This window comes from Oncorhynchus kisutch, unplaced genomic scaffold (assembly GCF_002021735.2).
Source record: "Oncorhynchus kisutch isolate 150728-3 unplaced genomic scaffold, Okis_V2 Okis02a-Okis13b_hom, whole genome shotgun sequence".
NCBI lineage: Eukaryota > Metazoa > Chordata > Actinopteri > Salmoniformes > Salmonidae > Oncorhynchus > Oncorhynchus kisutch.
In genome coordinates this window covers 5640146-5667835 of record NW_022261979.1, presented here as the reverse complement: position 1 = coordinate 5667835, position 27690 = coordinate 5640146, and the positions used below count along the sequence as shown (strand labels likewise).

The 27690-nt window shown below is 49.1% G+C and overlaps 1 protein-coding gene and 1 long non-coding RNA gene across 2 annotated transcripts; both read right to left on the bottom strand.

Moving 5' to 3' along the window:
- Nucleotides 1–29: 29 nt before the first annotated feature.
- On the bottom strand, nucleotides 30–15383 carry LOC109882592 (ataxin-1). The gene is made up of 5 exons (XM_031812205.1): nucleotides 14862–15383; nucleotides 6251–7212; nucleotides 4541–4822; nucleotides 2996–4411; nucleotides 30–2774 (listed from the first exon to the last, which is right to left on the bottom strand). The coding sequence occupies exons 2-5, from the start codon at nucleotides 6881–6883 to the stop codon at nucleotides 2019–2021; spliced, it is 3087 nt and encodes a 1028-aa protein (XP_031668065.1). The 5' UTR covers nucleotides 6884–7212; nucleotides 14862–15383; the 3' UTR covers nucleotides 30–2018.
- Nucleotides 15384–21204: 5821 nt separating this feature from the next.
- LOC116359304 (uncharacterized) lies at nucleotides 21205–25741 on the bottom strand. Its single transcript, XR_004206660.1, has 5 exons — nucleotides 25481–25741; nucleotides 25336–25392; nucleotides 24932–25013; nucleotides 24508–24628; nucleotides 21205–22338 (listed from the first exon to the last, which is right to left on the bottom strand). It is a non-coding gene; the product is annotated as an uncharacterized LOC116359304 (long non-coding RNA).
- Between the last annotated feature and the right edge of the window lie 1949 nt (nucleotides 25742–27690).

Sequence of the window (27690 nt, the reverse complement as noted above, 5' to 3'; positions counted from 1 at the left end):
GGGGCAGAGGGTGGTCTATAGCAAGCGGCAACGGTGAGAGACTTGTTTCTGGCCGGGCGGCCAACCTCTAGGAAGAGTCTCAAGGATGATGCACCTGAGCTCAATTTCGAGTCTCATAGCAAAAGGTTTGAATAATTACGTAAATAAGGTACTACTGTTTGTTAGGGGTTAAAAATGTCAAAAAAAAAACTGTTTTCACTTTGTCATTATGTGGTATTGTGTGTAGATTGATAAAGATTTAAAAGAAAAATCAATTTCAGAATAAGGCTGTAACGTAACAAAATGTATGAAAAGTCAAAGGGTCTGAATACTTCAGGAATGCACTGTATACGGTGTATGTGTAATCCTTTACTACACACATTGTGTTTTTTCATTGAAACAAATATTCCATCCTATTTTTTTGGGGGGGGGGGGGGGGGTAGATTTAGGCGTTCTGTGCCGCTACTAATACAATAACACCATGGAAAAGCTGATAGTGAAAGCTTTTCCCTAAACTAGTATTTCACTGCCTCTCAAACCTGATTCTGAGGTCCATTCTTCCTCGCTGGGACTGTCCTCACAATCAGAGGGTATGATCTTAACTGCTCAATTAGGCTGCTTTGGCCCTTAGAATGTCCCTGGGTTCATTGTCTGGGAATCTACATGTCTATCATTCAGCATTGTATTTCCCTTTAAAGTAGCCTAACTGCACAACGTTGTCCTGAGGCAGCAAAATGAAAACTACATTTCATCACATAAAACAATGTCCTCAAATGTATGGGGGGTGGGGGTTCTGATGACTGAGGGTAACGATGAGCAGTAGAGGGTTGTATTCTAACAAGGCAGAAATTATCAATTGATATAACTCACACATGCATAATTCACTTTATAGGTCAATATAGAGGACAAATCTCATGGTTTAGTAAATTCAAGCCTGTCCAGGTCAACCATCTGCTAGCTACAGTATCAACTCATTGTGTTCTGGAGAGAGACTGGCCTCCCAGGCAGTGGGCCACTAACTGTGTTCTGGAGAGAGACTGGCCTCCCAGGCAGTGGGCCACTCACTGTGTTCTGGAGAGAGACTGGCCTCCCAGACAGTGGGCCACTCACTGTGTTCTGGAGAGAGACTGGCCTCCCAGACAGTGGGCCACTCACTGTGTTCTGGAGAGAGACTGGCCTCCCAGGCAGTGGGCCACTAACTGTGTTCTGTAGAGAGACTGGCCTCCCAGACAGTGGGCCACTAACTGTGTTCTGGAGAGAGACTGGCCTCCCAGGCAGTGGGCCACTCACTGTGTTCTGGAGAGAGACTGGCCTCCCAGGCAGTGGGCCACTCACTGTGTTCTGGAGAGAGACTGGCCTCCCAGGCAAGTGGGCCACTAATTGTGTTCTGGAGAGAGACTGGCCTCCCAGGCAGTGGGCCACTCACTGTGTTCTGGAGAGAGACTGGCCTCCCAGGCAGTGGGCCACTAACTGTGTTCTAGAGAGAGACTGGCCTCCCAGACAGTGGGCCACTCACTGTGTTCTGGAGAGAGACTGGCCTCCCAGGCAGTGGGCCACTAACTGTTTTTGCAGAGAGACTGGCCTCCCAGACAGTGGGCCACTCACTGTGTTCTGGAGAGAGACTGGCCTTCCAGACAGTGGGCCACTAACTGTGTTCTAGAGAGAGACTGGCCTTCCAGGCAGTGGGCCACTAACTGTGTTCTGGAGAGAGACTGGCCTCCCAGACAGTGGGCCACTCACTGTGTTCTAGAGAGAGACTGGCCTTCCAGGCAGTGGGCCACTAACAGTGTTCTGGAGAGAGACTGGCCTCCCAGACAGTGGGCCACTCACTGTGTTCTGGAGAGAGACTGGCCTCCCAGACAGTAGGCCAAACACAGAGACAACAATGTTCCTTCCATAGAAATAGAATCATAAAACATGTATATACCAGGTAAATGAATCGTTTCCATTAAGGTGGATAGATAGATTAAACCAAACAGCACTAACAACGTTACAAACATATAAAACTATGTTCCCTCCTGTACAACACTCCAGCTCCTTCAACAACTAACCTTTGACCTTCCTTCGATGGAGAGTTTGACCTGCTGAGTTATAAAAGAGGGTTTTGGCAGAGTCAAAGGGGGTTCCTCGTCCGCCCTCTCTGTCTGATCTCTCTCTGGAGCAGACCACCTCCTCTTACGACCCCAGGGTTTTTCTTTGTCTGCCTCACCCACTTCTGTCTTGAGGGGCGGAGGGAGCATGGGGCTATTCTGTTCTCTGTCTCTCATCTCTCCATTCCCTGAGACAGCATGCAGGTCCGAGGTGCTCCTGGGTCCAACTCCAGTTCCGTAGACCCCTGGTCCAGATCCGGGTCTCAGTCCAGATCCTGTCCCCTGGTCCACACAGCGGGCGTCCCTATCCTCCTTATTCAACATGTCTGTTTTGGCCACTTGCACCAGGAAGACACTGTTGCTGCCTGCAGCATTCAAACTGTTCCTAAAGTCCTTGTCCATACTCTGACCGTCTCTCTGACCATTACTCTGGTTATTCCCCTGACTGTTAGACCCCTGTGTGATGTCCCCAGTGTTGTGGCTGTGCCTCAGCTTGACTTCGTGACCCTGGCTGTTGTGGTTCCTCCCAGACACAGAGCCACCGCCACCCCTCAGGCTCCTGAGGGTCAGGGAGACACACACGTCCCCAACACACAGCTTGGCACAGCTCAGCTCCAACAGCTGAGTGGTCCGGTCAGGGCAGCAGGACGACCAGCCCTGGCCGAACACAAAGAACGGGTACTCTAACAGCACCTCCACACACACCTGCAGAGGAATACAACACACAAAGGATACACAATAAACTGTTATTGGCATAAACATTGACATTAGGATGGGGTTATGGTAGCCTGGTCTCAGATCTGTTTGTGCTCTTTTCAACACCATTGCGGTGTGAGAATGAGTGACAAGGCATTGGCAGGGTAGTACAAACAGACTGGCACTGAGTCTAGGGGAATGGAGACAACAACAAGCATTTGCAAGCTTACCTGTGCTTTGTGTTCCCCGACACCGAACTGTATGATGACAGCGTTGGGTGTCTGGCCCGTGTCGATGCGTTCCACTGTGCTGGAGTCAATCTTCAGCTCACTGCTGATCTCAGCACTCTGGATAAAGTCCTCCGTCTTCAGGTCCTCCACTCGCTTCAGCTCCCCGTCCGCCAGCTGGATGATGGAGCCACGCATGAAGAACGGAGGGAGCGTGGTTGGAGAGGAGGAGAGAGAGGGGGAGGCCTGGACAGGTCCTGGAGCTAGGGCTGGGGCAGGGGAGGGGGAAGAGGAGAGACAGGGGGAGGCCTGGACAGGTCCTGGAGCTAGGGCTGGGGCAGGGGAGGGGGAAGAGGAGAGAGAGGGGGAGGCCTGAACAGGGGCTGGAGCTAGGGCTGGGGCAGGGGAGGGGGAAGAGGAGAGAGAGGGGGAGGCCTGAACAGGGGCTGGAGCTAGGGCTGGGGCAGGGGAGGGGGAAGAGGAGAGAGAGGGGGAGACCTGGACAGGTCCCGGAGCTAGGGCTGGGGCAGGGGAGGGGGAAGAGGAGAGAGAGGGGGAGACCTGGACAGGTCCTGGAGCTAGGGCTGGGGCAGGGGAGGGGGACGCCACCACATTAGCAGTTGTGTTAGATGGGATTTGGATGTGTTGGATGGGTAGTACTTGGGCCTGGAGTACAGCAGGGGACTGGTGGTGGCCGTCCGACTCCAGCATCTCACACTTGGACAGGGACGCGGTGAGGTAGGTGTGGCGGGGGAGGGATGCGGTCGCTGGAGCCAGCTGAGAGGCGGTGGTGCTGGCCGTCCTAGCGGTCACCGAGCAGGCAGCCTCGAGGTCCGTAGTGGTGGTAACTCCGTTAACGGGTATCAGGAGAGACTGGAGGGACTGGCCGTCCGGGATGACCAGGTGCTGCGGCAGGGTGGCGTAGCTGACGCCATGCTGGTTACCTGCCCTGGCAATGTAGCCGATGATTGGTGCCTGGGTGGTGGAGTACAGGCTGTGTACATGCTCGTCAGAGTGGTGGGTGGTCTGGATAACCGTGTGAGGGGCAGAAGAGACCTTCAGAGCCTCAGAGGAGTTGAGGGAGGTGAAAGAGGAGGTTCTGGAGACAGGTTTCCTTAGACAGATGCCTCCTCCCTCACTGTGTATTAATGATGGGTGGACCTGGACCGTGTCCTGCTCAGCACCACTGGTAGGGTGAGGGTGGGGGTGGGGGCTGGGCTGGGCGTTTGCTACCAGCACCAGGGAGGTTTGTAGCCCTGTGGAATCCTGGGTAGTGTAGTCTGCGGGAATGAGGATGTGTCGAGCTTCATATCCATGGTGAACCTGCTGATTGTTCTGGTTAGAGTAGGAGGTTCCTTTGATGCCAGCACAGCTCTGTTTACCGAAACTCCTCTCCAGCTCTCCATTCAGCTGCACCACCTTCAAATCAAATCAATCTTTATTTGCCATATCCACAGGATACAGTGTAGTCTACACTGTAGAATGACATGCTTACCCACAAGCTCTCCTTGCAAACAAATATCTTAAATTAAAAAACGATGTAAATACCTTGGTGTGTCCGCCCTCAGCTTTGTTGATCCCTAACCCATCCGTATACTGGACCAGCACCTGGGAGGGGGCGAGGGTGAGGGTGTGGGGGAGGAGGCCCACCCCAGGGTGGGTGTGGAGCTGGAGAGGCTGGAGGTGGCCCTGGGTAGGGGAGGTGACGGTCAGAGGGCTGCTGCTGTCCAGCTGGATGTACTGGTGGGTAGTGGTGAAGTGGGTCCCTCCAACGGACACAGCTAGGTCAGACGGCAGACCTATCTGGACCTGGTTCTGCTGGTCCCCAACCTTAACATAACATAACAGCCAGGTCAGACGGCAGACCTATCTGGAGCTGGTTCTGCTGGTCCCCAACCTTAACATAACACAACAGCCAGGTCAGACGGCAGACCTATCTGGACCTGGTTCTGCTGGTCCCCAACCTTAACGTAACATAACAGTCAGGTCAGACGGCAGACCTATCTGGACCTGGTTCTGCTGGTCCCCAACCTTAACATAACAGAGAAACGTGGCTGGGTCTTTCGGCATGACAATGATCCAAAACACACCACCCGGGCAACGAAGGAGTGGCTTCATAAGAAGCATTTCAAGGTCCTGGAGTGGCCTAGCCAGTCTCCAGATCTCAACCCCATAGAAAATCTTTGGAGGGAGTTGAAAGTCCGTGTTGCCCAGCAACAGCCCCAAAACATCACTGCTCTAGAGGAGATCTGCATGGAGGAATGGGCCGAAATACCAGCAACAGTGTGTGAAAACCTTGTGAAGACTTACAGAAAACGTTTGACCTCTGTCATTGCCAACAAAGGGTATATAACAAAGTATTGAGATAAACTTTTGTTATTGACCAAATACTTATTTTCCACCATAATTTGCAAATAAATTCATAAAAAATCCTACAATGTGATTTTCTGGATTTATTTTCTCATTTTGTCTGAGTTGAAGTGTACCTATGATGAAAATGACAGGCCTCTCTCAGCTTTTTAAGTGGGAGAACTTGCACAATTGGTGGCTGACTAAATACTTTTTTGCCCCACTGTATAATAATAATACCACTAATTAATTACACAATAAATACCATTGTTGGGGAAGCTACTATGAAAGTTTATCAAGCTAACAATTACTTCACTCTGGAAGAAGTTACGCTACATTAAATCTAGCCTTAAGAAAATATAGTTTACTGAACCTTAAAGTTACCTTGAAAAAGTAGTTGACTACATTAATGATTCATTATCATATTGAAATCTGAAATGTCATAGTCTAGAAATTGCAAAAACAGATTACAATCTAGTCTATTAAACACAAAAATGATGTTTTATGTGAGAATTGGGCAGGTCTGACACAAATTGTCTTCCCATAATAATAAACTACCAGCAAAATACTGCAAAATGTAGTTAACTTACTAGTTGAACTCCATGTAGTTCACTACTCCCCAACACTGATATACGGTGCCTTTGGAAAGTATTCAGACCCCTTGACTTTTCCACAATGGAGTAAATACATAAACAATCTGAACACAGTGAACATAATGACAAAGCAAAACCAGCTTTTTATACATTTTTGTAATTGTATAAAAATAAATGTATAAAATACCTTATTGTGTGTAGATTAATGAGGGGAAAACTATTTAATCCATTTTACAATAAGGCTGTAACGTAACAAAATGTGGAAAAACTCAAGGGGTCTGAATACTTTCCGAATGCATACACAATAGACACACACCTTGGTGGCCTGGGAGATGAGGGCGGTGGTGTAGCAGTGGCCGTCCAGATGGTGGCGCTGTTGCCCTGTGGAGGCGGCTACATTGGTGGCAGTGGACTGGATGATCTGAGAGGAGATGTAGCCAGTGTACGGCCCCGAGCTAATGAACTGGAGGTTAGGGGCCAGCTGGGCGTACTGGATTGTCCCGCCCTGTTGGCTGAGCCCCACCCCAGTGGGGTAGATCGTGGAGAGAGAGGACAGGGGGAGAGCAGAATGGGAGGGGGATGAAGAGGAGGACGAGGAGACATGAAACCTGGGGCTGGGAGTTTCTGTGGATCTGCAGCGTTCGCTGGCTACATTGGCCAGCCAAGCCAGGTTCTCTGTGTGTAAGGTAGTGTCTGCTGAGGCTGCAGCTGCTGCTGGTACCACCACAGGCCTCTGCTCCAGAGCCAGGATCTCAGCTGCTGCTGTTACCACTACAGGCCTCTGCTCCAGGGCTAGGATCTCAGCTGCTGCTGGTACCACCACAGGCTTCTGCTCCAGAGCTAGGATCTCAGCTGCTGCTGTTACCACCACAGGCCTCTGCTCCAGGGCTAGGATTTCACGCTTCTTTGGAGGTAGACAGCCATGGCTCCTCTCCTGGTTGGATTTCATGGTTGTTTTTCACTCTTTGTTTGTCTCTCAAGTAGGCTTTTTGAACCTACTGTCTCTCTCTCTCTTTGTCCCTATCTCTGTTTCTCTCTCAATTTCAATTCAATTTAAGGGCTTTATTGGCATGGGAAACATCTCTCTCTCTCAAGTGTTGTCGTGGGCTCTATCAGGTCTCTTTCAGGTCTTCACTGTGTGACTGTGTGTCCTGGACTCAGTAGTCTAGAGAGGGCAGAGTGACGTCCGCCAGGTGACAGAGAGGACGACTCCATGGACTTCATGAGGAATCATCTCTGACTAACCACCAGCCTCCACAACGTCCGCCAGCTGTAAATCTGGAGACAGAGGAAGAAACACAATTGTTATGTTCTAGCATGTTGAAACAACAGAGAAGAATGATGGCTGTACATTTCCAACATGCTTACTCTCTGTGCATGACACACGTCAAAGGATATAAGCAATCATCACATTCCATATTTTAACATGCGCCCCTGCAGGCATGAGATGCGGGTGAGTAGAGAGTGAAAAAGAGGGGTGGACATGTAACAGGCTTGGCTTGAAGTGCTGAACATCATGGCATGAGTTTAGGCTATTACTAGCATCAGAACTTTACTTAAATACAGAATATTTTCGGGAACAAAACAATAACATTATTAACCGATTCTCAAGATTTGAAAATAACAGTTCTGTTCCGGAACACTAGAGATCTCTTTAGTTGCTGGTTCTATTTCTGTTACTTGAATTTTTGTTGTTTTTTTCACAGTTTTGGGTTCTGTTTCCTGAACCGGTACCAACCCCTGCTTCAATGACTGTGAGTGGAAAAAGGTAGGTGTGAAAATCAAGCCAGACACCAGATCCAATGACATCCTGGTTGTTGTTGTTGTTCTGTGTGTATTTATATTTTTAAAATGTACCCCTTTTTCTCCCCAATGTCCTGGTTTCCAATTAGTAGTTACAGTCTTGTCTCATCGCTGCAACTCCCGTACGGACTCGGGAGAGACGAAGGTCGAGAGCCATGCGTCCTCCGAAACACAACCCAACCAAGCCGCACTGCTTCTTGACACAATGCCCACTTAACCTGGAAGCCAGCCGCACCAATGTGTCGGAGGAAACACCTTACACCTGGCGACCGTGTCAGCGTGCACTGCGCCCGGCCCGCCCCAGGTGTCGCTAGTGTGCGATGAGACAAGGACACCCCTGCCGGCCAAACCCTCCCCTAACCCGGACGACGCTGGGCCAATTGTGCACCACCCCATGGGTCTCCCGGTCGCGGCCGCTCCCGGTCTGGACTCGAACCCAGAATCTCTAGTGGTACAGCTGGTGATGCAGTGCCTTAAACCACTGTGCCACTCGGGAGGCCTGTGTGTGTGTATTTATGTGCGTGCGTGTGCGTGTGTGTGTGTGTCCATCCATTTCACCCAAGTCACTCCGCATTGAAATGATAATTTGACAATCACATCATGATGTTCTAGGAAGTCACGTTGTATTGTGTATATTACCCCCTGCCTCACGTCATCACATCTACATCATCTACACATTCAACAATAAACATACAGGCAACCGGACTGAAGACCTCAGTGAACCTCCATGTGTGCCTGATAAAGCCTGCTAGATGTACCATTCTATATCTATAACAGAACAGCCTGATAAAGCCTGCTAGATGTACCATTCTATATCTATAACAGAACAGCCTGATAAAGCCTGCTAGATGTACCATTCTATATCTATAACAGAACAGCCTGATAAAGCCTGCTAGATATACCATTCTATATCTATAACAGAACAGCCTGATAAAGCCTGCTAGATGTACCATTCTATATCTATAACAGAACAGCCTGATAAAGCCTGCTAGATGTACCATTCTATATCTATAACAGAACAGCCTGATAAAGCCTGCTAGATGTACCATTCTATATCTATAACAGAACAGCCTGATAAAGCCTGCTAGATGTACCATTCTATATCTATAACAGAACAGCCTGATAAAGCCTGTAGATGTACCATTCTATATCTATAACAGAACAGCCTGATAAAGCCTGCTAGATGTACCATTCTATATCTATAACAGAACAGCCTGATAAAGCCTGCTAGATGTACCATTCTATATCTATAACAGAACAGCCTGATAAAGCCTGCTAGATGTACCATTCTATATCTATAACAGAACAGCCTGATAAAGCCTGCTAGATGTACCATTCTATATCTATAACAGAACAGCCTGATAAAGCCTGCTAGATGTACCATTCTATATCTATAACAGAACAGCCTGATAAAGCCTGCTAGATGTACCATTCTATATCTATAACAGAACAGCCTGATAAAGCCTGCTAGATGTACCATTCTATATCTATAACAGAACAGCCTGATAAAGCCTGCTAGATGTACCATTCTATATCCTATAACAGAACAGCCTGATAAAGCCTGCTAGATGTACCATTCTATATCTATAACAGAACAGCCTGATAAAGCCTGCTAGATGTACCATTCTATATCTATAACAGAACAGCCTGATAAAGCCTGCTAGATGTACCATTCTATATCTATAACAGAACAGCCTGATAAAGCCTGCTAGATGTACCATTCTATATCTATAACAGAACAGCCTGATAAAGCCTGCTAGATGTACCATTCTATATCTATAACAGAACAGCCTGATAAAGTCTGCTAGATGTACCATTCTATATCCTATAACAGAACAGCCTGATAAAGCCTGCTAGATGTACCATTCTATATCTATAACAGAACAGCCTGATAAAGCCTGCTGGATGTACCATTCTATATCTATAACAGAACAGCCTGATAAAGCCTGCTAGATGTACCATTCTATATCTATAACAGAACAGCCTGATAAAGCCTGCTAGATGTACCATTCTATATCTATAACAGAACAGCCTGATAAAGCCTGCTAGATGTACCATTCTATATCTATAACAGAACAGCCTGATAAAGCCTGCTAGATGTACCATTCTATATCCTATAACAGAACAGCCTGATAAAGCCTGCTAGATGTACCATTCTATATCTATAACAGAACAGCCTGATAAAGCCTGCTAGATGTACCATTCTATATCTATAACAGAACAGCCTGATAAAGCCTGCTAGATGTACCATTCTATATCTATAACAGAACAGCCTGATAAAGCCTGCTAGATGTACCATTCTATATCTATAACAGAACAGCCTGATAAAGCCTGCTAGATGTACCATTCTATATCTATAACAGAACAGCCTGATAAAGCCTGCTAGATGTACCATTCTATATCTATAACAGAACAGCCTGATAAAGCCTGCTAGATGTACCAGAGGTAACAAAGGAGAGGTGCAGCTGAGAGGCAAGAGAGGAGATAAACAGAGAGGCAGGAAGAAAGGGAGAAGGAGAGGAGATAAACAGAGAGGCAGGAAGAAAGGGAGAAGGAGAGGAGATAAACAGAGAGGCAGGAAGAAAGGGAGAAGGAGAGGAGATAAACAGAGAGGCAGGAAGAAAGGGAGAAGGAGAGGAGATAAACAGAGAGGCGGGAAGAAAGGGAGAAGGAGAGGAGATAAACAGAGAGGCAGGAGGAAAGGGAGAAGGAGAGGAGATAAACAGAGAGGCAGGAAGAAAGGGAGAAGGAGAGGAGATAAACAGAGAGGCAGGAGGAAAGGGAGAAGGAGAGGAGATAAACAGAGGCAGGAAGAAAGGGAGAAGGAGAGGAGATAAACAGAGAGGCAGGAAGAAAGGGAGAAGGAGAGGAGATAAACAGAGAGGCGGGAAGAAAGGGAGAAGGAGAGGAGATAAACAGAGAGGCAGGAGGAAAGGGAGAAGGAGAGGAGATAAACAGAGAGGCAGGAGGAAAGGGAGAAGGAGAGGAGATAAACAGAGAGGCGGGAAGAAAGGGAGAAGGAGAGGAGATAAACAGAGAGGCAGGAGGAAAGGGAGAAGGAGAGGAGATAAACAGAGAGGCGGGAAGAAAGGGAGAAGGAGAGGAGATAAACAGAGAGGCAGGAGGAAAGGGAGAAGGAGAGGAGATAAACAGAGGCAGGAAGAAAGGGAGAAGGAGAGGAGATAAACAGAGGCAGGAAGAAAGGGAGAAGGAGAGGAGATAAACAGAGAGGCAGGAGGAAAGGGAGAAGGAGAGGAGATAAACAGAGAGGCAGGAAGAAAGTGAGAAGGAGAGGAGATAAACAGAGAGGCGTGAAGAAAGGGAGAAGGAGAGGAGATAAACAGAGAGGCAGGAAGAAAGCGAGAAGGAGAGGAGATAAACAGAGAGGCAGGAAGACAGAAAGCATGATGGCAGGCAGGGAGGGAGAAAGAGATAAACAGAAAGACAACACGCATGATGGCAGGCAGGGAGGGAGAGATGCAGCGAAAAACATGGAGTGACAAAGAAAGAGGGAGGGGAAAAAAGAGAGAGAAAAACAAAGCGAGAGGGAGGGAGAGAGGAAAAACAGAACGTGGCAGAGGATGGGAGAAAGAGAGAGAAAGAGAGAGAAAGAGAGAGAAAGAGAGAGAAAGAGAGAGGAGAGGGAGGGAAAGAGAGAGCTGCTTTTCCTGACCCACATTAAGCGGTGCCTGTAGCATCAGAGCACCATATAGCCTCCACTTCACGCAGACATTGTCGATTAGCTCCACACAGACACACACACACTACGACACTGCTACAGCACAACCCCATCACCATGGCAATCCCATGACAACACCACAACAACCCAAGCCTTGACAATGAACACTGCGGTAACACAAAAACAATCTCTGAGGCATGGTTACAGGAGAGTCACAACACGGAGACACCATGTCCCACTTTCCACTGGTGTAAAAATAGTCATCTGTTTAGAGTCCAACACACACACACACACACACAGCTCCACAACGCTACAGACAACCAGAGGATCCCAGCACCCTTGGACAACTCTCCTGTGCTCAGCTATATAGAGAGTCTCTCCTCACATGCCCCAAAGGCAGCAGACACGTCCTGAATGGGAACAAGCATTGGTTCCATTCACTACCACTCAGTCACCTTACCTCACCTCACCTCAACTCACCTATTTCACCTCACCTCACCTACCTCACCTCACCTCACCTCACCTCACCTCATCTAACCTACCTCACCTCACCTCATCTCACCTCACCTACCTCACCCATCTCACCTCACCTCAACTCATCTCACCTACCTCACCCATCTCACCTCACCTACCTCATCTCACCTCACCTCACCTACCTCACCCATCTCACCTCACCCCCTCTCACCTCACCTCATCTCACCTACCTCACCTCACCTACCTCATTTATCTCACCTCACCCATCTCACCTCATCTCACCTACCTCATCTCACCTCACCTCAACTCAACTCACTCACTACCAATGACTGGCTATGTCCTAAATCTGGGTTTGGTGGATGCCAGGACAACACTACCTGCTCCAAGTTTGTTGGAGGAGGAATAATGGACTGGGGCTGTTTTTCATGGTTTGTGTCCTTTAGTTCCAATGAAGGGAAATCTTAACACTACAGCATACAATGACATTCCAGAAGATTCTGTGCTTCCAACTTTGTGGCAACAGTTTGGGGAAGGCCCTTTCCTGTTTCAGCATGACAATGCCCCTGTGCACAAATCGAGGTCTGTACAGAAATGGTTTGTCATGATCAGTGTGGAAAATTTTGACTGGCCTGCACAAAGACCTGACCTGTACCCTATCGATCACCTTTGGGATGAATTGGAACGTCGACTGCGAGCCAGGCCTAATCGTCTAACATCAGTGCCTGACCTCACTAATGCTCTTGTGGCTGAATAGAAGCAAGCTCCTGCAGTAATGTTCCAACATCTAGTGGAAAGCCTTCCCAGAAGACGGGAGGCTGTCATAGCAGCAAAGGGGGGACCAACTCTATATGAATGCCCATGATTTTGGAAGGAGATGTTCGAAGAGCAGGTGTCCACATACTTTTGGTCATGTAGTGTATCTGTATGATGGCATTTGGGATGCAGGCACTCACTGACATGGATAGCAAGCAGCACAGAAACCAAGGAGGAAACCGTCTCCATTTCCCACAGTTATTATTATAACCTTGAGACCAACAAACACACGGCCAGTAAGATAACACTGATGAGAACACTCATGTACTAAACCCACAGTCCACAAATACAGGAAGCTCTTTGGGTCCTTTGGCTAGGCAGATCTGGAGAGGGACTAGTTGCATCCCGTATGGCACCCTATTCCCTATATAGTGCACTTGACCTTATGGGCCATGGTCACATTATGTACATTATTCCCAGAAATTAGCTTTGACGACCAAATAACAACAAAAAACAACCAAACATTGACGATGAAACAACATGTTGCCTTGCTGTGTTTCTGTCACCTGACTCTGTTGTTGTCACAGAGACTACACTACATATGACTAGCTGAATGACTGGCTGGATGGCTGGCTGACTGAATGGCTGACTGATTGAATGGATGACTGACTGGCTTACTGACTGACTGATTGAATGACTGGCTGGCTGGCTGACTAACTGACTGATAGACTGGCTGGATGGCTGGCTGACTGAATGGCTGACTGAATGGATGACTGACTGGCTTACTGACTGACTGATTGAATGACTGGCTGGATGGCTGGCTGGCTGGCTGACTGAATGGCTGACTGAATGGATGACTGATTGAATGGATGATTGACTGGCTTACTGACTGACTGATTGAATGACTGACTGGCTGGCTTACTAACTGACTGATAGACTGGCTGGCTGAATGACTGAATTAATGAATGACTGACAATGACTAGCTGGCTGTCTGACTGACTGACTAACTGACTGGTTGACTGAATGACTGACTGGCTGGCTGGCTGACTGACTAACTGACTGACTGACTGGCTGAATGACTGACTGGTTGATTGACTGACTGATTGACTGGCTGACTGACTGGTTGACTGGCTGAATGATTGGCTGACTGGTTGACTGAATGACAGGCTGACTGACAATGACTAACTGACTGTCTACACTCTCCATCAGATATTATCTTTCCCCCACAAACCTCCTATAAATGTACCAAACACAAGGTTAACCATCTGTGTGTGTCTATTGGGCTACTAGCTTTAATGCTCCAAATAAACCCTTCCATTCTGACTCTCCCTTTAAAAGGCGGACCTCGGAGTGTAAAGGAGATTCTAATGCTGTGTTCGTCACCAAGTGGGAGGTGGGAATATACAAAGTCGGATGCATTCACATACTTGAAACAAGTTTAAAAGAAACGCCGATTGGCTAATGGCCAACAAACTGCGTAAACCATAAACTAAAAGTACAGCTATCGTGCTTATAAACAAATTATAGTGTTAAAAAACAACAACATATTAACAGATTGATTTTTATTTAAAAAAGTTTTGTTGTTTGCAGTTAAATACCCAAAATGCTGTTGTGAAGGTCATTTCCTTGGTAGGTGACGTCAGAGGTCAGCATGTGGGTGAAGTGGCAGCTCAGGATGACAGATGAGTTTTACACTAGTAATTACCGGTTGGAGGGCCGTTCAACTGGATTTTTCCCAGTCGTATGTGGTGAATTCCCATTTAGTTATGAACGCAGTATTAGCGTGAGAGAGAAAGAGAGAGAGAGAGCTGTGGCTAGCTGGCTGTTTGTCTTCTTTTCACAATGACTCCAGCGTCCTGCATCGCTCATCTCCTCACTAAGCTCACACAATGTTAGACGACAGACAGACGCAGACAGAGGCAGACAGAGAGGCAGAGACAAACAGAGAGGTCAGGGATTCCCGTGTAAACAAGCAAACACCTCTCTCTACAAAACCTGTATGACTTGGCTCTTTTGTAAATGTATTTATCGTAATGCGATCCAAAGCCAACCAGATGCAGTGTACGTTCTGTAGCCTCTAGGGGCATTACTGGATGAGGGAATGACAGTGGTGATGAACGCATGAGTGGAGAGGACCAGGGTCCAAAATACTATGTCACAAATTAAGAAGAAACCAGAAGAAACACTGCCTTTGCCGAGGTAGAGGGGAAAAGCTTACCAGGCTGTACACAGCCACAGCTGGCAGAGCATTGTCAGACTTCCTCTTGCCTGTGTAGCTTCTACACTACGTATTCCTATAGGGAAATCCTCTTTCTCTACGTCTCCTTTGTGCAGGTCTATTTTTCAGAGCCAGCCCTGTTTTCCTCCAAGCTCCAGGTAGGGTCCGTCCGGGAGAGCGGGTGAACATGTACACCTAGCCGTAAGGCTCTGTGATGAGCCAGCGATAGAGGAAGTCCCCCTGGTTGAAGAATCACATGAAGTCCTGCGTGCAAAGCTGCTCCAACGTGTGTTATGCAAGGCAGTCAGACCTCTCTCTCTGTCTCTCCCTTTCTCCCTCTCTCACTCTCTCCATCTCTCTCTCATTCGGTCTCTCTCTCTCCCACGCTCCCTCCCTCCTTTTCTCCCAATACTCCAGTAACATAGCTCCTCCCACAGCCAGCCGCATCAGATATTCATTCAAAAACACATTCTACTTGGCTGAGCGCCCAGACTACGCTCACACACAGAGAAGGGAGGAGGTAGAGAGAGGGGGAGGAGGCAGAGAGAGAAGGGAGGAAGAGAGGGAGGAGAGAGAGAGAGAAGGGAGGAAGAGAGGGGGGAGAGAGAGAGAAGGGAGGAAGAGAGAGAGAAGGGAGGAAGAGAGGGAGGAGAGAGAGAGAGAAGGGAGGAAGAGAGGGAGGAGACAGAGAGAAGGGAGGAAGAGAGGGAGGAGACAGAGAGAGGGCAGGAAGAGAGGGAGGAGACAGAGAGAGAAGGGAGGAAGAGAGGGAGGAGGCAGAGAGAGAAGAGAGGGAGGAGACAGAGAGAGAAAGGAGGAAGAGAGGGAGAGAGGGAGGAGACAGAGAGAGAAGGGAGGAAGAGAGGGAGGAGGGGATAAAAGAGGGATGGGTGGAAGATAGAAAGTAAGTGAATAGCTTGTACAGACTTATATATATATATACACACACACACACACCAGACTACGCTCACACACAAAGGAGGGAGGAAGGAGAGAGAGGGCATCTCTCCCCAGACCTCCCCTAGCTCTACCCCAGACCTCCCCTAGCTCTCCACCAGGCCTCCTCTAGATCTCCCCCAGACCTCCCCTAGCTCTCCCCTAGCTCTCCCCCAGGCCTCCCCTAGCCCTCCCCAGACCTCCCCTAGCTCTCCCCAGACCTCCCCTAGCTCTACCCCAGACCTCCCCTAGCTCTCCACCAGGCCTCCTCTAGATCTCCCCCAGACCTCCCCTAGCTCTCCCCCAGACCTCCCCTAGCTCTCCTCCAGACCTCCCCTTGCTCTCCACAGACCTCCCCTAGCTCTCCACCAGGCCTCCTCTAGATCTCCCCCAGACCTCCCCTAGCTCTCCCCTAGCCCTCCCCAGACCTCCCCTAGCTCTCCCCAGACCTCCCCTAGCTCTACCCCAGACCTCCCCTAGCTCTCCACCAGGCCTCCTCTAGATCTCCCCCAGACCTCCCCTAGCTCTCCCCCAGACCTCCCCTAGCTCTCCCCCAGGCCTCCCCTAGCTCTCCCCCAGACCTCCCCTAGCTCTCCCCCAGGCCTCCCCTAGCCCTCCCCAGACCTCCCCTAGCTCTCCCCAGACCTCCCCTAGCTCTACCCCAGACCTCCCCTAGCTCTCCCCCAGACCTCCCCTAGCTCTCCCCCAGACCTCCCCTAGCTCTCCCCCAGGCCTCCTCTAGATCTCCCCCAGACCTCCCCTAGCTCTCCCCAGGCCTCCCCTAGCTCTCCCCCAGACGTCCCCTAGCTCTCCCCTAGCTCTCCCCCAGACCTCCCCTAGCTCTCCCCAGACCTCCCCTAGCTCTCCCCAGGCCTCCCCTAGCTCTCCTCCAGACCTCCCCTTGCTCTCCATAGACCTCCCCTAGCTCTCCACCAGGCCTCCTCTAGATCTCCCCCAGACCTCCCCTAGCTCTCCCCCAGACCTCCCCTAGCTCTCCCCCAGGCCTCCCCTAGCCCTCCCCAGACCTCCCCTAGATCTCCCCCAGACCTCCTCTAGATCTCCCCCAGACCTCCCCTAGCTCTCCCCAGGCCTCCCCTAGCTCTCCCCCAGACGTCCCCTAGCTCTCCCCCAGACGTCCCCTAGCTCTCCCCCAGACCTCCCCTAGCTCTCCCCCAGACATCCCCTAGCTCTCCCCAGACCTCCCCTAGCTCTCCCCCAGACCTCCCCTAGCTCTCCCCCAGACCTCCCCTAGCTCTCCCCCAGGCCTCCTCTAGATCTCCCCCAGACCTCCCCTAGCTCTCCCCAGGCCTCCTCTAGATCTCCCCCAGACCTCCCCTAGCTCTCCCCAGGCCTCCCCTAGCTCTCCCCCAGACATCCCCTAGCTCTCCCCCAGACCTCCCCTAGCTCTCCCCAGGCCTCCCCTAGCTCTCCTCTAGACCTCCCCTTGCTCTCCACAGACCTCCCCTAGCTCTCCACCAGGCCTCCTCTAGATCTCCCCCAGACCTCCCCTAGCTCTCCCCCAGACCTCCCCTAGCTCTCCCCCAGGCCTCCCCTAGCCCTCCCCTAGCTCTCCCCAGACCTCCTCTAGATCTCCCCCAGACCTCCCCTAGCTCTCCCCAGGCCTCCCCTAGCTCTCCCCCAGACCTCCCCTAGCTCTCCCCCAGACCTCCCCTAGCTCTCCCCAGACCTCCCCTAGCTCTCCCCAGGCCTCCCCTAGCTCTCCCCAGACCTCCCCTAGCTCTACCCCAGACCTCCCCTAGCTCTCCCCCAGACCTCCCCTAGCTCTCCCCCAGGCCTCCTTTAGATCTCCCCCAGACCTCCCCTAGCTCTCCCCCAGACCTCCCCTAGCTCTCCCCCAGGCCTCCCCTAGCTCTCCCCAGACCTCCCCTAGCTCTACCCCAGACCTCCCCTAGCTCTCCCCCAGGCCTCCCCTAGCCCTCCCCAGACCTCCCCTAGCTCTCCCCAGACCTCCCCTAGCTCTACCCCAGACCTCCCCTAGCTCTACCCCAGACCTCCCCTAGCTCTATCCCAGACCTCCCCTAGCTCTCCCCCAGCTCTCCCCCAGACCTCCCCTAGCTCTCCCCCAGGCCTCCTCTAGATCTCCCCCAGACCTCCCCTAGCTCTCCCCAGGCCTCCCCTAGCTCTCCCCCAGACGTCCCCTAGCTCTCCCCCAGACCTCCCCTAGCTCTCCCCAGACCTCCCCTAGCTCTACCCCAGACCTTCCCTAGCTCTCCACCAGGCCTCCTCTAGATCTCCCCCAGACCTTCCCTAGCTCTCCACCAGGCCTCCTCTAGATCTCCCCCAGACCTTCCCTAGCTCTCCACCAGGCCTCCTCTAGATCTCCCCCAGACCTTCCCTAGCTCTCCCCCAGACCTCCCCTAGCTCTCCCCAGGCCTCCCCTAGCCCTCCCCAGACCTCCCCTAGCTCTCCCCAGACCTCCCCTAGCTCTACCCCAGACGTCCCCTAGCTCTCCCCCAGACCTCCCCTAACTCTCCCCCAAGCCTCCTTTAGATCTCCCCCAGACCTCCCCTAGCTCTCCCCAGACCTCCCCTAGCTCTCCCCATGCCTCCCCTAGCTCTCCTCCAGACCTCCCCTTGCTCTCCACAGACGTCCCCTAGCTCTATCCCAGACCTCCCCAGACCTCCCCTAACCTTCCCCCAGACCTCCCCTAGCTCTACCCCAGACCTCCCCACAGACCTCACCTAGCTCTCCACAGACCTCCCCTAGCTCCATCCCAGACCTCCCCTAGCTCTCCCCAGACCTCCCCTAACCTTCCCCCAGACCTCCCCTAGCTCTACCCCAGACTTCCCCACAGACCTCCCCTAGCTCTCCACAGACCTCCCCTAGCTCTACCCCAGACCTCCCCTAGCTCTCCCCCAGACCTCCCCTAGCTCTCCTCCAGACCTCCCCTAGCTCTCCCCCAGACCTCCCCTAGCTCTCCCCCAGACCTCCCCTAGCTCTCCCCCAGACCTCCCCTAGCTCTCCCCCAGACCTCCCCTAGCTCTCCCCAGACCTCCCCTAGCTCTCCCCAGGCCTCCCCTAGCTCTCCTCCAGACATCCCCTTGCTCTCCACAGACCTCCCCTAGCTCCATCCCAGACCTCCCCTAGCTCTCCCCAGACCTCCCCTAACCTTCCCCCAGACCTCCCCTAGCTCTACCCCAGACTTCCCCACAGACCTCCCCTAGCTCTCCACAGACCTCCCCTAGATCTACCCCAGACCTCCCCTAGCTCTCCCCCAGACCTCCCCTAGCTCTCCCCCAGACCTCCCCTAGCTCTCCCCAGGCCTCCCCTAGCCTCCCCCACATACACCCTCCACAGCACCCTAACACACACACACACACACACACCTGACATCCCACAGCCACAAATGTTATGAGTGTTGAATATTTTCACTAAAACACAACTGTGTCCTAAATGGTGCCTTTCCCATTATAGGCCTATAGTGCTCTGGTCCAAAGTAGTGCCCTACAGTATACAGGGAATAGGATGCCATTGGGGACGCTGCTGTACTAAAAGGTCTACTGTAGCTGCTACAATAGCAACTTCTATGGCTCCTGCAGGGTCAAACTACATATGTACTGACTTTACAAGGCAACATGTGAACAAGGGTGGCTTGGATCAGTCTGTGGATGATGTTCACAGAAAATTCATCACTGTAACCATGAGAAAGGTGTGTGAGCTTGTGTGTGTGTGTGTGTGTGTGTGTGAGTGAGTGAGTGAGTGAGTGAGTGTGAGTGAGACAAACGGTCTTATTTTTGCTTGTGACAAACTGGGGATTATTAGGTGACCGTGACGGTTTGAGGGCCAGATTTGGGAATGTAGCCAGGACACCAGGGTTAACACCCCTACTCTTATGATAATGGGATCTTTAATGACCTCTAAACTAACATGGAACTATGTCCATAGCCAACGACGGGCACAGTTGAACCAGTTACTGTGGACATAAAAATGGTCTGTCTACAAGCATTTCCTTCCCTGTTCTGTATCTACGCAGCCTGTCCCCACACACTTTCTGTGACGTAGGCTATTCTTCTATTTCAAGGCCTAGCTAGTCATCTCTCTCTCTATACATACATATATATATATATATACACACAATCACCATGAATACTTTATTTTCACATTTTCTCATTTCCTTTTTCACACCTTTCACCTTGTCATCACCAGGAGAACCACGGCTGTTTTGTTGTGGCATGTTACACAACTTTCCCTTTAATAGGGCATCTAGACAGACCCGCCTCCTCCCGGAACTGAGAGAACTCCATCACTAATAGGGCATCTAGACAGACCCACCTCCTCCCAGAACTGAGAGAACTCCATAACTAATAGGGCATATAGACAGACCCACCTCCTCCCGGAACTGAGAGAACTCCATAACTAATAGGGCATCTAGACAGACCCACCTCCTCCCAGAACTGAGAGAACTCCATAACTAATAGGGCATATAGACAGACCCACCTCCTCCCGGAACTGAGAGAACTCCATAACTAATAGGGCATATAGACAGACCCGCCTCCTCCCAGAACTGAGAGAACTCCATAACTAATAGGGCATGCACCACACGGTCTGTCCTGTCTGAATATATGCACCACACGGTCTGTCCTGTCTGAATATATGCACCAGACTGCCTGAATATATGCACCACACGGTCTGTCCTGTCTGAATACATGCACCAGACTGCCTGTCCTGTCTGAATATATGCACCAGACTGCCTGTCCTGTCTGAATATATGCACCAGACTGCCTGAATATATGCACCACACGGTCTGTCCTGTCTGAATACATGCACCAGACTGCCAATCCTGTCTGAATATATGCACCAGACTGCCTGTCCTGTCTGAATATATGCACCAGACTGCCTGTCCTGTCTGAATATATGCACCTTTTATTCTCCTCTTAACAGTCTACTCCCAGCAGGACATTACCTTTAATTTTCCCTAAACCCAGTTGTAGACATGTCCGGACATGTAGCACAGAGTCAGAAACACAGGGGGCAGGCAGGGTGACTCACGTATAAATCACAGGAGGCTGCTGAGTGAAGGAAGGCTCATAATAATGGCTGGAACAGAACTAATGGACTGTTTGATGCATTTGATACCATTCCACTAATTCCACTCCAGCCATTACCATGAGCCTACCCTCCCCAATTAAGGTGCCACCAACCTCCTGTGATGCAAATACATGTAGTAGAGCTAACTGGAGTGTGGTTGGTGGTTGGCCCCATTGGTAGCCCTAGTTAGTAGTAGTTAAACACAATAATGACCCCTTAGTTAATTCAGGAAATGTTCACCAAACCTGCTCAGAGTGAACTACTCCATGTGACACCACAGAGGAAGAGGAAGTCAGCTCCTATGTCATGTGACCAGGGTTTTAGAGTTTCTACACATAAGCCCCAAGGACAAGACAACCTTGATTGCATAGATTTATTGACATTAAATGAATGTATGTATAAATGTATCCAAAGCAACTGCATTGTGGGTCGGGAACCACAGGAGAAACAGCATATCAATATCCACCTTTATGGCTATGGACTAATAAGAAAGCATTGATAAACAGTATTATTATTCAAGGTTATATATCAACACCTCATGTACATTATGCAGCTTGTGTGTCTTTAACAGACCTGGGTTCAAATAATATTTGAAATAATTTCAAATACTTTATCTTGATTGATTGAGCTTGCATGGCTAAATGCAGTGTTTCCCAACCCTGGTCCTCCAGTACGCCCAACAGCCCAACCCTGGTCCTCCAGTACGCCCAACAGCCCAACCCTGGTCCTCCAGTACGCCCAACCCTGGTCCTCCAGTACCCCCAACAGCCCAACCCTGGTCCTCCAGTACCCCCAACAGCCCAACCCTGGTCCTCCAGTACCCCCAACAGCCCAACCCTGGTCCTCCAGTACCCCCAACAGCCCAACCCTGGTCCTCCAGTACCCCCAACATAACACATTTTAAACTTTAGCCCTGGACAAACAACTCAGTCAACTCATTGAAGGCTTTATGATTAGTTAACAAGTTGAATCAAGTGTGCTTGTCCAGGTTTACAGTAAACATTTGTACTGTTGGGGGTACTTGAGGTCCAGGGTCAGGAAACACTGGCTTTGTGAACCAATAGAATTGCCCCAAAATAGCAAACTCCGCCCATCTGGCACTCCAGGCAGGACAGATCAAACGCTCACAGGTTCAGATAGTATTTGAACCCAGGTTCTTCTCATGACACAGTCAGAGCAGATGATAACAGATCTTCAATGATACACATTACAGTATGGCTTTTCAATCGTTACAGTAACAGAAAGTTACCCGACAGTATGGCTGAGCTAAGCTAACAATTATGTCAATTAAATCTATAAAACAAATACTGTACTTTTCCCTTTCATTCTTCATTCCCTGAGAGCACGGGGGAAGAAAAGCCATCACTTCCCCTTACCGCCGTAGATGGGGCATGAGGTGGAGCGGTCGGTCTTCTTGAACACGTTGTATTTACATGCCTTTTGGTCAAACTCCATCATGCAATCATCAGGAAATCTTGTGGGCTCAGAATACCTGCAATCAAACAATCAACATCAGCAAATGCTTTGGTAAAACAATGTATGAGCTATCACTCACCCACTCATTCTCAAATCAAATATTATTTGTCATGTGCGTTGGAATTCAACAGATGTAGACCGTACCGTGAAATGCTTCCTTACAAGCCCTTACAATGCAGTTAAGAAAATATTTACTAAATAAACTAAAGTTTAAAAAAGTAACACAATAAAATAACGAGGATATGTAGAGTGGGTACTGAATTAATGTGCGGGGTACAGGTTAGTCGAGGTAATTGAGGTCATTTGTACATGTAGGTAGAGGTAAAGTGACTATGTATAGATGAATCAAATGGAGGCCCGAACGGTGTTTAATTGTTCAGGAGACTTATGGTTTGGGGTAGAAGCTGTTAAGGAGCCTTTTGGACCTAGACTTGGCATTCTGGTACCACTTGCCGTGTGATAGCAGAGAGAATAGACAATGACTTGGGTGGCTGGAGTCTTTGAAAACAACCTGACACCGCCTGGTATAGAGGTCTTGGATGGCAGGGAGCTTGACCCTAGTGATGTACTGGGCCATACGCACTACCTTCTGTAGCGCATTTGAGTCAAGACGCCGAGCAGTTTCCATACCAAGCGGTGATGCAGCCAGTCAAGATGCTCTCGATGGTGCAGCTGTATAACTATTTGAGGATCTGAGGACCCATGCCAAATCTTTTCCATCTCCTGGGGGGGAATAGTCTTCACGACTGTCTTGGTGTGTTTGGACCATGATAGTTTGTTGGTGATGTGGACACTGGAAGCTCTCGACCCACTCCACCACAGCCCCGTCGATGTGAATGGGGGCGTGTTCGGCCCTCCTTTTCCTGTAGTCCACGATCAGCCCCGTTGATGTGAATAGGGGCGTGTTCGGCCCTCCTTTTCCTGTAGTCCACAAACAGCTCTTTTGTCTTGCTCATGTTGAGGGAGAGGAGTGGGTCTAGGGTTTCCGGGATGATAGTGTTGATGTGAGTCATAACCAGCCTTTCAAAGCACTTCATGGCTACAGATGTGAGCGCTACAGGGCGATAGTCATTTAGGCAGGTTACTTTGGCGGTCTTGGGCACAGGGACTATGGTGGTCTGCTTGAAACATGTAGGTATTACAGACTGGGTCAGTTAGAGGTTGAAAATGTCAGTGAAGACTTAAACCGCTGCTTGTAGAGATGGAAATAATGAGCACTGTGATAGTTATATGGACCAGTGTGGTGGTACAGACTGGGAAGGCTGAGGGTTATATGGACCAGTGTGGTGGTACAGACTGGGAAGGCTGAGGGTTATATGGACCAGTGTGGTGGTACAGACTGGGAAGGCTGAGGGTTATATGGACCAGTGTGGTGGTACAGACTGGGAAGGCTGAGGGTTATATGGACCAGTGTGGTGGTACAGACTGGGAAGGCTGAGGGTTATATGGACCAGTGTGGTGGTACAGACTGGGAAGGCTGAGAGTTATATGGACCAGTGTGGTGGTACAGACTGGGAAGGCTGAGAGTTATATGGACCAGTGTGGTGGTACAGACTGGGAAGGCTGAGGGTTATATGGACCAGTGTGGTGGTACAGACTGGGAAGGCTGAGGGTTATATGGACCAGTGTGGTGGTACAGACTGGGAAGGCTGAGGGTTATATGGACCAGTGTGGTGGTACAGACTGGGAAGGCTGAGGGTTATATGGACCAGTGTGGTGGTACAGACTGGGAAGGCTGAGGGTTATATGGACCAGTGTGGTGGTACAGACTGGGAAGGCTGAGGGTTATATGGACCAGTGTGGTGGTACAGACTGGGAAGGCTGAGAGTTATATGGACCAGTGTGGTGGTACAGACTGGGAAGGCTGAGAGTTATATGGACCAGTGTGGTGGTACAGACTGGGAAGGCTGAGGGTTATATGGACCAGTGTGGTGGTACAGACTGGGAAGGCTGAGGGTTATATGGACCAGTGTGGTGGTACAGACTGGGAAGGCTGAGGGTTATATGGACCAGTGTGGTGGTACAGACTGGGAAGGCTGAGGGTTATATGGACAAGTGTGGTGGTACAGACTGGGAAGGCTGAGGGTTATATGGACCAGTGTGGTGGTACAGACTGGGAAGGCTGAGGGTTTTATTGACCAGACATTTAGTGGGTGCTAGAATAAAAGCGGTGTATGGTACTCACGCCTGACAGCATTGCATGTCCCCGTTGGCTTGACAATAGCAGTTCATGCAATCACTGGTCTTCCAGCGGGACCCGATATCATGCAACGTCCCATCCTTGTCGTAAAGACACTGCCTCATGCCTAAACAAGGAAACAATATAACATATCACTATGTTTGTTGTCTTTTCAATGAGATTCAAGACTCAAGTGTATTAGAAACATAATTGCATAACAATATGAAATGAGATGCTCTTTACAGGTCATAAAATACAAATATAAAACACTAAAATCACATAATGATTTGGTACAAGTGGTTATTTTATTAAATTGATAAATGTACAGGGGTGTGTGTGTGTGCGGTACAACACCAACTGCTTTTGCCCAGAGCCCTATGGTTGTGTGTGTGTGTGTGTGTGTTAACAGCTGGTTATCTTTGTCCTTTACCTGGTTTAGCTTGTTCAAACCAGCAGCCAGCATGGAACAGTGGCAGCAGTGCACACAGCATTACAGCTACAGCCAAGGACCTCTTCACGGGGAGAAAGAAGAAAATAGCATATGTTATCAGAATCACCTTTATTCTCCAAGTAGGCTACATTTACAGTACTTTCTGACCACAATGAAGAGAATATACACACAGGATACATAGACGCAGACCGAGGGCAATAAAACATAGGCCTTTCATCAAACCGTCTAAACATTAAAGATGAAGAACTAGCAAAGTGAACTGACACATTTTAACATGTGGAGGTGATAGGTCATTAACCCTCCTCTAGATCTCTGGGTAATAAGATAACTTAAAGTAATTTCTAATTCCTCATACATAACATGCAATGATAGAAGGAACTTACCATGATTGACAGGAATTTAGACTGGATTCACAGGTAGATTCTGTAGGTTCTGTTGAGCTGTAGAGCGAGGTGTCATTCAATAATCCTTCCCCATAACATCAGACAATAAGCACAACAAGAGAAGGAAACCCAATCAGTCTCTTACCTTCAGTAACAAGACGCTGGCGCTAGCAAAGTATGCCGAAAAGGTCTTCTCACATTAACCCAATTTTGTCATTGGAAGTAATATTTCTGAAAAAAGTAGGATTAGTTTGCACGAGATGCTAAGCTAAAAAAAAAGGGAAACAATATTTTCTCTTCCTGTGTCCCGTTTAAATTCCTCCGCCTTGCGCGACGGAAGTCCCGCCCTTTGTACTTCCGTTTGATTTCAGCATTCTGCATCAATGGTGGTGAGAATCGCAAGTACATCTCTTAAAAGAAGTAGGGAAATCCAAACTTGGATCACGTTAAGATATCCAGCCAATCGCAATTGACTGAATATCGACGTCTCATACAATTTAACTAACAAGTGAAATTGCCTGATTTAAGTGGATCTTTTAAATAATATCCAAATTGATTGGGCTTCTACAATGAGACAATATGAATTTTTTTCCCACATTAACTTAGATGAAGCAAAGCTCTCAGGTTAATTTAAAGTTTAATTCCCAGATGGCCTATACAGGTTTGATTATTCATTAGATTTGATCAATCAGTCAAATCTGCTTTTGCAAAGCACAATCAATCAGTCCCGCCTCCAGTGGGAATCCCATATGGATGTGGCCTGAGGGGAAAGTGTACCATAGTAGTGAAAGTACCTAACATTACTTTTATGATAATCCAGCAATCTCAATTGCTTGGGTATCATCGTCTCATTCAATTTATTTATTTAAATTGTTGAACATACTTTTCTAGGTTCTTCCAATTAAATTATACATCTTAAACTTTACAATAGTAACCTAGATGAACCAACTTCCCAGGTTAATTTAAAGTTTAATTCCCAGGTATGATTAATCAAATTGTCCAGTACTGATGGTTCATTAAAGATTAAAATCATGTGGGGCCTCTCGGGTGGCGCAGTGGTCTAGGACGCTGCATCGTAGTGCTAGCTGTGCCACCAGAGACTCTGGGTTCGACTCTGGGTTGGCCTAGCGTCGTTCGGGTTAGGGAGGGTTTGGCCGGTAGGTAGGGATATCCTTGTCTCCTGTGTGCGCGCTAACCAAGGTGGCCAGGTGCACGGTGTTTCCTCTGACATTGGTGCAGCTGGCTTCTGGGTTGGAGGTGCGCTGTGTTAAGAAGCAGTGTGGCTTTTGACCTTTGTCTCTTCTGAGCCCGTACGGGAGTTGTAGCGATGAGACAAGATAGTAATTACTAACAAGGGGTTAAATAATAATACTTTTTTTAATCGTCTTTGCAGCTCCCAACATATTCCAAAACCAAACGTTGGAAAATTAGGAAAAACATTTTTCCTTTCAAATGTTCTAATAATGTGCAAGCTATTCCCCCTCCCTCTGCACCATCCCCCTACATCTGTCTCCCACACCCAGGCTGCTGTGGTCAGAGAGGTTGTAAATTCCTGGAGGAGAATCCTGCCTCAGGGCCAGACAGTATAGATAGAGTGAGTTTTCATAGAGTGAACAAAGGAATTTTGCCTCCAGGGGCACAGACAGGACAGGACATGAGACAGCCTTTTCTATGTTCCGAATAAAACCCCCACCTGGGTTTTCTATCACCAGACCAGCTTACCTCGATAACAAAAGGGCCAAGGTTTGAGACCAGACCAGTAGCTCTATCACAGAGGGAAATAAGGTTTAAGTAGATTGCTGAATCTTTTAACCATCCCACGTGGTTAAACTCTTAGACTATCAATACGGACAGAATAAGAACAAGTCTTTGATATTAATTACTAGTCTGCAGCTAGGAATTCGGTATCATTGAGCCGACAACCGCAGAAACATCGTCACTCTGAACTATCCATTCTAACCACGAGAGAGACAGAGAGAGAGGGCGGACAAACTCTCCAACAGAAACAAACTTTCCAACAGAGATCCCGACGACACACTGAGCGTAAATATATATATTGATTGCAATTATTCCCGAATGAGTGAGCGTTCATGTGCAAAGGATTGGCATTTCAATTGTTATAATGATCAACTTTATAGTGTCTCTTATCTTTCGCGCCCTTATCAGTCCCTCTGTCTAACAAGCCCCCATGCCGGTTTAGCCCACTAGGGCACACTCCCCTATAATTTCTTTGTAACCATATCTACTTTGTTTGTGTTATGCATTTCTGTGAATTAGTTAGTAAATAAATTATTTTAAGACGATTGATGTATGGATGACTCATAGTGAAGACTGGGTTTGTGCAGATAACCAACA

Excerpts from the sequence above, each read along its gene's own strand:
- LOC109882592 (XM_031812205.1), bottom strand. The coding sequence starts at position 6,883 with ATGAAATCCAACCAGGAGAGGAGCCATGGCTGTCTACCTCCAAAGAAG. Across the intron at positions 4,823-6,250 it reads TCATCTCCCAGGCCACCAAG|GTTGGGGACCAGCAGAACCA; the intron begins GTGTGTGTCTAT and ends TGTTATGTTAAG. Across the intron at positions 2,775-2,995 it reads TCGGGGAACACAAAGCACAG|GTGTGTGTGGAGGTGCTGTT; the intron begins GTAAGCTTGCAA and ends ATTCCTCTGCAG.